Here is a 12138-nt window from a genome sequence, read left to right as displayed (position 1 = left end):
TAAGACAGGTACATGGTGGGGAAGAGGCTCTCGGCTGGAGAGGAAGGAAGCAAGTGGCCAGGATACAAAAGCTCAGGGAAAGAGACTGTTGGAAAACAGTTAGCCAATGAACAGAATAGAGTCACAGCGTTTAAAAACTTCAAGTGTCAAACGAAGAGGCTTAGAGCAGCTGCTACCCATGTCTCTTTGATGCAGGGTGAGCACGTGGTCAGAGGCAAGAGGGGGCAGAATGGGGGTGTGTATGGAGCAGAGCAGGAGCAGGAGCTGGGGCGGAGGGGGGGGGAGGGCAGGACCACTGCCCAGGCCAGAGGCAGAACGGACAGGCCTCATAGCCATCGCTTTCCACAAGTGCTGGTCTTTTGAAGTCTGGAGACCCCTGCCACATTTTACTGTTATAATACAAAGTTTGCCTGAAGAGCTAAAACACACCCAAAGTGACCTTATTACATGCAACCAACCACAGAGGCACATATAGGAAGAGATAGGGGGAGGACACTTGCTGCAACAGTGTCTCCTTAAGATGGTGGCTTCTAGGACAGCACAGCTGGCTGACAGAACACAGGTCATGACTTGGGTCCTACAGTAGAGCAGAAAGCTTTCAGGTGTTCCACAAATGCAGAATACAAACCTTCCTACTAACCCCCATGTCTAACTTCAGCCAAGTATCCTAAGATTCTGTGTTCACCAAGTGTACTGTTGCCCAACATCGATGAATCTTCTCCATTCAAATACACACAACTCAAGAATAAAAAGCCACTGCAATTAAAAACAGGCAAAGGATCTGAACAGACAACGTAACGGTGCCTCCAAATAGCCACATGGGAAAAGATGCTCTGCAAACCAACTCCACAATAAGACATCAGCCAATTCACACTAGTAGGATGGCTAGGCTCAAAAAGGATAGTTTGGGCTGGGGGGATGAGATGGCTCAGTGGCTAAGAGTACTTGCTAGGCAAGCACGAGCACTTGAGAATCCAAGTTAAAAAACAAAACAAAACAGGTGTGCTCCTGTAACTGAAACACCATGTGTGTGAATGCAGAAGGATCATGAGGACTCTGAGGTTGGCTCTCCCTCTCCCTTTCTCTCTCTCTCTGTGTGCGTGTGCGCACATGTGTGCGTGTGTGTGCGTGTGCGTGAATCCAGGAGGGTCATGAAGAGCTGGCTCCTATCTTAGCTCTATATCTGAAGATCTATTTCAAGGGAGAAAGGCAGAGGGGGCTACAGCAGGGACTCTAATGTCCACACATGGGTGCAGAGATGTGCACACAGGTGAGCATATGCCACACATACATAAAGTGAACTCTCATGCACCACTGACACAGTGTGTTAAACAGAATAACTGGGACAGTCCACAGTCCTGACAACTCACCATGGATCTAGCAATTGTAGGTATTTAGCCAACAGAAACAAAACTGTGTCCATGTAAAAACTTGCACACAAGTATCTGTAACACCACCAATTGTATAGTGAATAAGTAGAGGGGCTGGAGAGATGCTAAGCAGTTAAAGAACATTTATATGCTCTTGCAGAGGACCTGGGCTTGGTTCTCAGCATCCACATGTCAGTCTACAAGCACCTGTAACTCTTGTTCCAAGGAATTGGGTGTTCTCCAAAGGTTCTTACATGTAAACTCACATAGCCACACATGCATAAATACATACATACATACATATGTATGTATGTATACACATATATGTATTTTTTAAAATAAGAAATGAAAAACAACTCATGTTCACCAACTAATAAGCAGTAATAAGTAAAATAACCAAACCATGGCTTACGCATGTCATAGTTTCAGCCGTCAACGTGACATGATGTAGAGTCAACTGGGAAGAGCGCCTCGATGAGGGCCGCCTAGGTGAGGCTGAAGCTCGGGGACTGTCTTGACTACACTAATTGACATGGGAAGAGCTGAGTGGGGCTTGGACGACAGACAAGAGGAGGAGTGGGCTGATGCACGCATTCCTCCCTCTCTGCTCTAGTCCATGGACTTGCCTGGCCGCTTCAGGCTCTTGCTGCCCTGGCTTCCCCACAAGTATGGAGTATAAGTTGCAATTGTAAGCCGAATAGAGATGCTTTTGTCACAGTGCTTTACCACAGCAGCAGGAAATGGAACTAGGATAGCATACAAGGGGATACCACGTAGCCCTAAGAGGAATCGAGATACTCACGCACCACTGCCTCGATGAATCTTGCAAACATGCTAAGCGAGAAAAGCCACACGCTAAAGGGCTCACAGTGTGCAAGCCCACTCACACCAAAGGCTCAGAGTAAACAAGCCACACAGATAGGAAGCAGGTGAGCGAGTGCCTAGGACTGAAGTAGGGAGGGAAGAAAGCAAGAGAGGCAGGAAAGGTGGTAAAAACGTTTTCTCCTGGGGACGAAGCAAATGTTCTAAAATTGAGTCAGGCCTACACAAGTCTGTATCCCAGACTCAGGAAGCTGAGACAGGAGGATAGTTATGAGTTCAACACTAGCCTTGGCCATTTAACAAGATCCTAGATAAGAGGGGGAAAAAAAAAAGCAAAAGAAACTCAAAGAGCAAGAACAAAATGTTCTAATATTGATTGTAGAACTCTGGATATATGAAGAACCACCGAATACTATATTGCAAATGGGTGAATTATATCTCAGCAAGGCTTTCTTAAAAACGAATAAAATAAAACAAATAAGACAAACAAACAAAAACCCACCTCCATTCTCATGGGGTCCATGAACAGACAGAGACTAGAACCTCACAGCAGAGACGCTGGGCCGGCCCTAAGATCTGGGAGCAGGGTGAAGCTGGAAGGACAAGAAGCCCAGCCCTGCATCTGGAAGGCTTGTGACGACAGACAGACAGACAGACAGACACACACACACACACACACCCTGCTTTCAGCTACTTTCAGTGTCTGTAAAAACTCAGCCGCCTGATGTACCGCAGAGAGTCAAGCCATCAGATGAGACCGCGTAATGATACCCGGCACGGTGCCAGAGACAGAACAGGCATACTGTTTAAAGCTTAAGAAATGACCTAAGTGGAAGTGTGCTGCAGAGCACAAAGACCCTTCCTAATTGGAAAGCGGCTTTATAATGTCACACATAAACATGTAATCCACATTATAACTCATTGTCAGAGAGAATCCATCTTCAATGGCATACACTGCTTCCCAAAGACTCACTTGAGCTCATTACCCCACTGTTTCAGAGAGTAAAAGTTGATGGAATTCGGATGCCCGGGGGCTGGCTGCTGAGCAGCCCGGTCTCCCACCAGCTCTCCAGGGGCAGCTTCCACAGCGAGCACCGTTCTAGCTTTTTCTGCAGAAGGATTTGGGTGCTGGAAAATTATATCTGAAAGAAAGGTAAACAACTGTCAGTTCACCCAAACTTCCACAGGAACACTGACTTGCTACACAACCTAAGAACATCAGCCACATGTGTAAGCAACTCATCATGATGCGTACTAAACAAAAACATGGTCCCTGGGTGGCTTTTGTGCTTGTGAGCACTCTTCATCTTAGGAAAACCATGCTTTTCTAAGTGAGGTTACGATGTGCTTCAGGGCCACCAAGAATTGACAGGATTGGTCCAGGGAGAGAGAAGAGGCTGAAATTTCCCTCTAGTCTTAGATCAGTAACTGTGTAACAGGCTCCACTCACCTGTATTGATAAAGAATAGATTTCAGGATTAAACTATTTAAAATAGTAGAGCATACACTTTAAAGTATATACTCTATTCGTTTCAAGAGATTACAGATAGGAGCACGCTTACTAGTATCTAGTAAACATGTATCTAGTAAACTGTGACGGTGAGAAAAATAAGTTTTCTCACAGTACAGGAGGTCAGCAAACTCACAGGCAAAAGCACGGACAACCAAACATGACTCAAGTTCAAAACTTTTCTTTATAATGTAAGTTTTGGTGACTGCAGGGCTGGCTCAGTGATTAAGAACACTGGCTGCTCTTGTAAAGGATCCAAGTTCAGTTCCTGGTACCTACATTGGCAGCTCGCAACTGTCTGTAACTCCAGTTCCAGGAGATGTGACGCCATCTTCTGGCCTCCACGGGGTACTGCATTCATGTTGAACATTTATACACACTCATGCTGCCAAACACTCATACACATATAAATTCTTTTGTATAAAATGTAACATCTGGAGATGCCCCAGTTTGAAATAATACAATGCCCAGAAATTTACTTGAAAATAACAATATTTATAGCTTAAATAGTATTCGCTTCAAACAACATGCTAATTGTTTCAAAATTATAAAAGCAGGTAGGGGTAATAACTCATGAAGCTATCTAATAATCATACAAGATAATACTGTTACTTGTTTTTCATCATGTTTAAAGAAACAATTCTAAAATCCAAACATTGTGTATTTTTCCCAGTGGCAATGTCTGAGAATGAGAAATGCTGGTAAATAGAACTTCAGGCTATTTCATAATAATCAACTTGGTCTAACATGTCTTTGTTGTTTTAAAACAAAATCCAAATATTGATTTTACTAATATTGACCCAGGAGACAAATGCTGGGGTGAAAGCCTACCAGTTCAGAGAGCCAGAGAAAGAGACTTTCCTAGTCAGCCGATGGCCCAGAAGGGAAAAGAGCCCTTTCTTCTTCTCCACGCTGTCTCTAAGACTCTTCAACTGTATATCCCCACTTTCTGTGTTTTCATATGTTCACTTCCTGTCACCTGGTTGCTTGTTCTGCTTCCTGACCTATGGTTGGCTTTATTTAGCTCTTGTTTACAGAGAGCTCTGGAGTTGAAGGTGTGTGTTAGGGCTGAGCCGCACTATAATGAGAAACAGTTTTTTTTTCCCTCCACTGGAGTTCACAATGTGATCAAATATTCTGCAACAGTCTTTTAAATAAAATATTCACAATATCAATGCAAAAACACACTTAGAACTGGTAACCACTGATAGCCAAGAAGAAAATTAGCTTCTAATTGGACCAGCATACCCTGGGGCTGCTTAGGACTGGTCAAGACAGCAGGGCCCAGGAATCCTGGGCAGCTGTGATTCTTGGAAATAGATGGGCTAGTTGGGAATGCCCTCGCATGGGCTTTCACTTTGTAGGCAGCTCAACAACCTGACCACTGTGGGTGTCAGTGGGGAAGGCTCCAAGAGTGCCCTGTGAGAGGACCTTGAGTGTGACAGGAATAAGGGACCGCTGCTAGGTAGATCGACACACTGCTTATGTATGCTGTCATGTCTTAAGCACTAGGCACTGGGGGAAGAGTACCAATGACACAGAGCTGCCACCCTAGAGAAGTCTTTTGGGAAGGTCAACACGGCTACCTCCCAATCACCACATAACGCATAAAGTCTGGGTAGCCAGACCCTCTCTCTGGGTTTGCTGGAGGGAGAGAGAGCAGCACAGTGGCTACCCTCTGAACTTAAGTGCTGGGGTCCTTCTTAAAGTTTCACTTGGAAAGGGGATCTAATAAGCAAAAGGCGAACAGTTTAGACGCCACTAACTCAGCCCAAATGCCTAGCTACCATGTCAGCGGGATAAAAGCCTGAGCCAGGGGTAACAGTCACCTGCCTTGGCAGTAACTCACGTGGCTCAGAAGCAGAGGCGACTTTGCTCAGAACTTCACAGCCAGAACACAGTGAGCACTCACCATCGGTGAGTCCTGGCGTTAGTCCTCAGGCACACACAGATGGAGGCTTTACTCTTCAGAGAAAGGCAGGGCTGTCCCACAGACTTCCTGAAGGCTGGTTTCTTACAGACCCAACTTGAGTAAGAGCAAGGTAGTTCGAACCCTTGGCAGGAAGCAAGCAACCAACTGCACCCACTGCTACTGTCAGCAGGTGCAGCACCCTTTCCTGTGTGGGCTGGCAGCAGTGACGTTGTGAGGCCCCTGAGGAGCAAGGGCTGTCACTCTCGGATGTGGCAAGCTACCTGTTACCACGAAAACCCCAGGGCTTGTAGCAACCTGCAGTCTACCCAGGAAGGGCTTTAGAGGAGGTGGAGGGGGCAGGGGCAGAAAATATCTTCAAGGAGGCCAAGGAAGACCACACAGCAAAAATTATTTCTATTGGGGGTTTTGTGTAAAAACAATCTTTAAAAGTCTCCACTTTACCGGGAAAAAGAAGCAGCTCCCCAGATGAGTATGTGGATTCATTTATTTATGTGCTTATTAATTTTTATGTGTTTGAGTGTTTTGCCTGCATATATACATTTACTATGCAAATGCCTGATACCCACGGAGATCAGAAAAGGGTGTCAGATCCCTCAGCACTGGAATTACGGATGGCTTTCGAAGAGGAGCAAGTGTTCTTAACTGCGAAGCCATTTCTCCAGCCCTAAGTACATTTTTATGGCTATTGCAGTTTCAGTTTGTTTGTCTGTTTTTTGTTTGGTTTTAAGAACACGTCACCCAAAGTGGAGCTCCGGGCTTCTCTTCAGTATGTGTCCTAACATTTGCATGCAGGGAGCCTATGGAAGGACCACAGGGCCACACTCTAACATTAGCATGCAGGGAGCCTATGGAAGGACAGCAGGGCCACGCCCTAATGTTAGCATGCAGGGAGCCTATGGAAGGACAGCAGGGCCACGCCCTAATGTTAGCATGCAGGGAGCCTATGGAGGGACAGGAGGCTGAGGGATGCTTAGAGCATGTCCTTTGTCTTGCAACTGCAGTGGGAAGAGAAAATCTGCCCTGGAAGGTGTCCTACAGTCTGTTTAGGCATTTTCCTTTCTTTTAAATAGGAGGCTTTAAAACAAAAAGGGGGCGGGGCGTGGGAAGCACTTAAATCTTTATAGGGCAACTCTACACTTCCTAGGGCCCTAGTCCACAGCAACTCCAGGATTTGAGTGACCGGGGCAGTCTCAACTCTTCTGTAATCCCATCCTCTAGTCAAAGCTCTCCCACGGGAGTGCCTGCTTCTCCTGACCTGACTGTGTGAATCTGCCCTCTACCTTGCTGGAAACCTCTGCACACAACAACGTAGATACATGCATGTCCCAGAGAATTCCCACGGGAACACTGGGAGATGGCCTTTCACTCCATTCCCGTGTTGGAGAGCAAGGAGCCAGCATCACCACAGAAGGCATGGGAGGAGATATGCTTAATGAGGATTAAGCTCTTGTGCTCACTAGGCCAGTACTCTCCCACAGAGCTACAATCCCAGCCTCCAAAAGGCTTTTTAATCAAACCAAGTTTCAGTCTAGATTGGGATGGAGTGAGTGGTCAGAAGGAGCCGGGAGATCTTCATGAGGCTGCAGTTCCTAGAGAGACAAGATACTGCAGGGTTCTGAGAGCCCCTGGGGTGGGCCAGGCCACGTGCCTAAATTAAAGTGGGCCTATCTGTCAGTGATCCCCACCAAGAACACAGCCTGAGACCTGGAGCGCTGTCTGATTCACTAATAGCAAGTAACTAACACGTAGCCACAGAAGGGATCAAGCGAAATGGGAACGTGGCTGGCTGAATGGCTGATGGCAGTAAGTTGCTATGAGGCAAGGATGGCTTCCTGTGGGTTGAGGTAAGGATGCAGGAGGTGGCAGAGGCCTCTGCAGTTCTCAATGGACTGGCACGCGTGGCTCCTCCTGACTTCCCTCTTCCTGCCATTTCCTGGTATGTCCCCTGAATTAATAGGGGTGCACCAGACTCAGCTTCCCGTGCTTCTTTCCCACTCCTCTCTGCTCTTCAGCAATCTCAGCCCTGGCTGCCATCTGTAGTCACAGAATGCCTGCCTTCACCTGTACACACTTGAACCTAGAGGCAGGCTCAGGATGCCTCTATGTATGGGACCAAACTCAGGCCAGTTCTGGGCAGTTTTCTTCCGGAGGCTCCTCCACGCAGAGCTGAACTTTCACTCCACATATCATCTCTCCCATGTCCTCTCTTTCTCACAGCCTGACTTCCAAAGGACCTGGTTCTGAGAACGTCTTGTTTCCTAAAAGGGATGCTGAGATGCGCTGAATCATGGTGCTCCCAGCCTCTCAGAGATAACAGTGCTGATTATCATGGCTCGTATGTGAAATACTGGACAGTATGTCATAGCATTTCACAAATGGGGTAACACAGCCACACGACTGTGATGCTAGAGATGGCACGGGACTATGTGGTACTGGTGCCAGTGCTGTGTCCCACCCACAGGCCTCCTCAAAGCCCAAGGGCCTAAGGCAGTGGGTCTCAACCTGTGGGTCGTGGCCCCTTTGGTGGTGGTGTCGAACAAACTTTCCACAGGGGCTGTCTATCAGATATCCTGCATGCCAGATATTTACGTTATGATTCATAACAGTAACAACATTTAGTTATGAAGTTAGTAGCAACAAAAATAACTTTATGGTTGGGGGTCACCACAACTGTATTAAAGGGTCGTAATATTAGGAAGGCTGAGAAGGTTGAGGACCACTGGCCTAGAGGGCCCTCTGACTATGCTGCTGAGTGCTCTTGCTCACACAGAAGGTGTGACAGTCACAGGAGGGGATGTGCTTCTGCAGAGGAAGTGTGTGGTCACCTTGAGCTGTTTTCACAATATGATTTTCTTACGAAATACCATCCATATATGGGCAGTCAGCCCAAGGTAAGGAGTCACCTGGCCCTGGACTAACTCAGGTGGCGGGGAGCAGAGATGACAGGGTGATGGGTACTTTCACACGCCTGACTCTCAGGAAGCCTCACCGACAGCAAGGCTCTGCCATGTCTGCTCTTTCTTCTAAGGTCTTGTGGAGGATGAAGTAAACAAGTGGGCTGGACGTCTACCTTGAATCTGTGTTCAGTGTGTGGATTCTCAAACACTATGAAAACCTGCCCGCAGACCCTTGTTACTTAACAGCTATGATGACCTCTTACATGTAGACAGCTGATTTTTATCTTTCCTAAGTAATACTTTGAAGCTAGGTCCTTCCAAGCAAATCCAGCAGGAAATGGGGATTAGTGTTTGAGGCACACCTCAGAAGCCAGGCTGTGAAGGGATACAGACAGAACACATAGAGAGACATAAAGTCACTCCATTTTTTAATGCCTGACTGAAAAACCGAAAAACCACACAGGTAACAGTCTCTCACTTTAAAGGCACAGAATACAGAAACAGGCAGTTACGTGACAGTGCCACTTGGCGACCAGCTGTTTATCCCAGCTTCCTAAGAGTCTGTGGTTTTGATGGCCATGTGCTCAGCTGAAATCCTCGGCTCCCTATATTCCCTTCCGGACATCTGATGTAGCCACAAGGAAGGGCCACGGGAGAGTCATTGCCAATGAGAAGCTGAAGGTTTCTGTGGATGCATCCTTCTGTGATGAGTGTGACCCCAGGGACAGCCAGCATGAGTCAGAAAGTTAGTCCTAAGAACGGGACAGCTGCAAGTGGCTGAGGAGTCAGTGCTCTAGCTTTGAATTGGCCGTAAGTGAGAGAAATAATGTTCTTGTTAATCCAGTTTCCTATTAAATTCAGGGAAAGTGAAACAGACATTCAAAATCACATTATCATGTGTGTGTGCATGTGTGTGTATATATGCATGTTATCTCTATCCTTAGCAATGGGCTTTCCCTTTCAATCCTTGCAATATGGAGAGTGGACACGCTTTATTTTCTTGGCACATGTGTACTCCTGTGAATGTGGGTAAGTGGCTTGCTCAGAGCCCAGTAGATATCAGGGTCAAGACTTCAAGCCAGGCCCACAAAGGCTTCCAGATAGGACGGCCTTCCCAGGCCAGCACTTGGCTCTCCACGCAAAGTGTCAATTCCTTCTATTTTTTCCACACTGACTTTAGGTGCCCGGAGGGTCATGATGGGTGACACTAAGACTACAAACGAAGCTTTCTGGCTGAGAGAGGTGACTGGGTGACCAGGAGACAACAGGAGGGCAAGCTTTATTTTTCATGAAAACCAGTGCTATGAAAAAACAGACATCTTCTAGTCAAGCTAGAGTTAGCACAGTCAGGCTAAGCCGGGCCATTAGCCACAGCATGACTACAGAATATTACAGGACACTGCCACATAACCACAAAATTTATCTTTTAGCCAGTTTATCTTTCTGATGACGAAATTAAAGGGTCTGAAAAACAGTCTTCTCTTTAAACACATTTATGTCTGTATGTCCACTGTGTATATGCCGTTTGTGTACAGGTGCTCACAGAGACCACAAGTGGGCCTTGGATCCCCTGGGACTGAGTTACAGGTAGTTGTGAGCCAACTGACATGGGTGCTGGGAACCAAGCTGCAGGACTCTGAAAGAGCAACAAGCCTTCTTAACCACCGAGTCATTTCTCCAGTCTTCTTAACTTTCTACTCTATGATTTTTCACTTTCTGGATAGCTATGGTTTTAAACTGGCTCAGTGGTTCAAGGTTTTATTATTTGTTTTTATAAGCTATCTAGAATTTAGAAGACATTTAAAGTTAGTTATTTCAATATATAAAATTTTCAAAACTATACTGTTCTTTAGGTAAAAATCTCACATTTTAGCTAGCACGCTCTCCCAGTGTGTTCCAGTCTGGCTTGGCTGGCCCCTGAAGCCCTACTGACCTGCAGTGGTGTGGAAAGGGTCCTTGCCTGTCTCTTTACTGGCTGAACCCTGGCCACTGTGTCCTTAGAGAGGTCCCCACCATCCCCAATGCTGAGTTCCGCCCATGCAGGGCCCCAGGCTGCCCTGCACTTCCTCTCACTGACACTTGGTTTTCTCTGCACAAACAGTGTAGCTGACAGGAACACTGGAGGGGAGAAACTGGAGCCTACCTCAGGCACTTGATGGATGAACAAAAAGCATGGCATAAACTCTAAATTTCCACAGCTGGAATCCACACACCAGAGAAAAGGAACCAGCTTCCTTTGGCTCCCCAACCTAACCACTCTGGTTTGCAAGGAGGCAGGACAGACAGGACAGGGAGTCCAAGACTAGGTGCTACGTTTTTGTCCTCCTTTCAGCTGCACATCTGAGTCTGTGCTAAAGAGGAGTGATCTGTGTGCCCAGCGTGAAGGCAAATGGAGTCTCTTTAGTGCCAAAGGCATAAGCCACTAGCACAGAGGCTGCCCCTACAGTTTCTTTCCAGTGTCCAGAGTGACCCTGAAGCTGATACAGAGCTTCTTTTGTTATGGAAAGACCACAAGTGGTGGCTTCTGAGTACCTCAGCCTATGGGCTGGGAGGAGAGGCAGGAGGATCAGGAGTTCAAGGTCATCCTCAGCTACACAGTGAGTTCGAGGTTAGCTTGGGCTACACGAGACTCTGTCTCAAAAAAACCAATAAAAATAAACAAATTAAAAAAAGAGGCAGCTCAATCAGTGGAGTGCTTGCCTGCCATACTCCAGTGTCCCATCAACCAATGTAGTGGTGCAAACATGTAATTTAATGTGAGGAGGTAGAAGCAGGGGGATCAGGCATTCAAGGCTAGCCTACAGAGTCTGCCTCAAAATGATGAAAATAAAAATTAATTCATTAAAAAACAACAAAACAAAACCCAAAAACCAAAGTAAGCCTCAGGCAATAGGAAGCCTCTTATAAACCAGAGAGGGCCATGCACTTGAACATGAAGACTTCTACCCACTCTTAGGAAAATCAGGGTTCTAAGACTCCACGACAAGGCTGCTAGGAAACTATGCCCAGCGTGTGCCCAGGTACAAACATATGTAGTACCCTTCATTGACTGGATGGACAGTCTGCTAAAGGACACCCAGCAAGGAACAGCAAGGCTGGCAAATCAGAAAGTCTAAGATGGTGAGTGAGTCCAGACAAAGGTAACTGCTCTGTGCTCAGAATTCACATGCCACTGTTCTTGCTTTGCTGAGTAGAGGGTCTCACATGTTTTATGGAGTACAAAGCACAGCTTTTCACAGAAGTGCCACGACAAACCCTGTACTGATTTCAAGTTTGATGTGCATTCCTTTGTACCACATAGTGAGACCCTATCTCAAAAAAACAGAATCTAACTAGTACTGCTAGTACAAGGCTGGCGAGATATCTCAGTGGGTATGTGAGCTTGTTGCTGAGGCTGATGACATGATCTGGATTCATCTCCGGGACCCACAAGGTAGGAAGAGAAAAATGACACCTGAAAAGTTGTCCTCTGACTGTCACAAGCTCACCATAGCGCACACACACACACACACACACACACACACACAAATTTTAAGTTGCTAATTCAATGCCCTGGCCATTTTAGAGCTTGCTTCAGGGCTAAGGATCTCCAGGCTTGTTGTATCA

The 12138-nt window shown here is 46.6% G+C and overlaps 1 protein-coding gene across 1 annotated transcript in view; it reads right to left on the bottom strand.

Moving 5' to 3' along the window:
• Positions 1 to 12138, bottom strand: part of TBC1D2B (TBC1 domain family member 2B) — a 69572-nt gene that overhangs the window by 33294 nt on the left and 24140 nt on the right. Inside the window, exon 3 of the mRNA XM_084751793.1 lies at positions 3166 to 3334. Coding sequence (XP_084607919.1) covers positions 3166 to 3334 — 169 coding nt within the window. The remainder of the gene's footprint in view (positions 1 to 3165; positions 3335 to 12138) is intronic.

This window comes from Acomys minous (assembly GCF_964271855.1).
Source record: "Acomys minous genome assembly, chromosome: 13".
Lineage (NCBI taxonomy): Eukaryota > Metazoa > Chordata > Mammalia > Rodentia > Muridae > Acomys > Acomys minous.
This window is presented reverse-complemented; position numbering and strand designations above follow the sequence as displayed.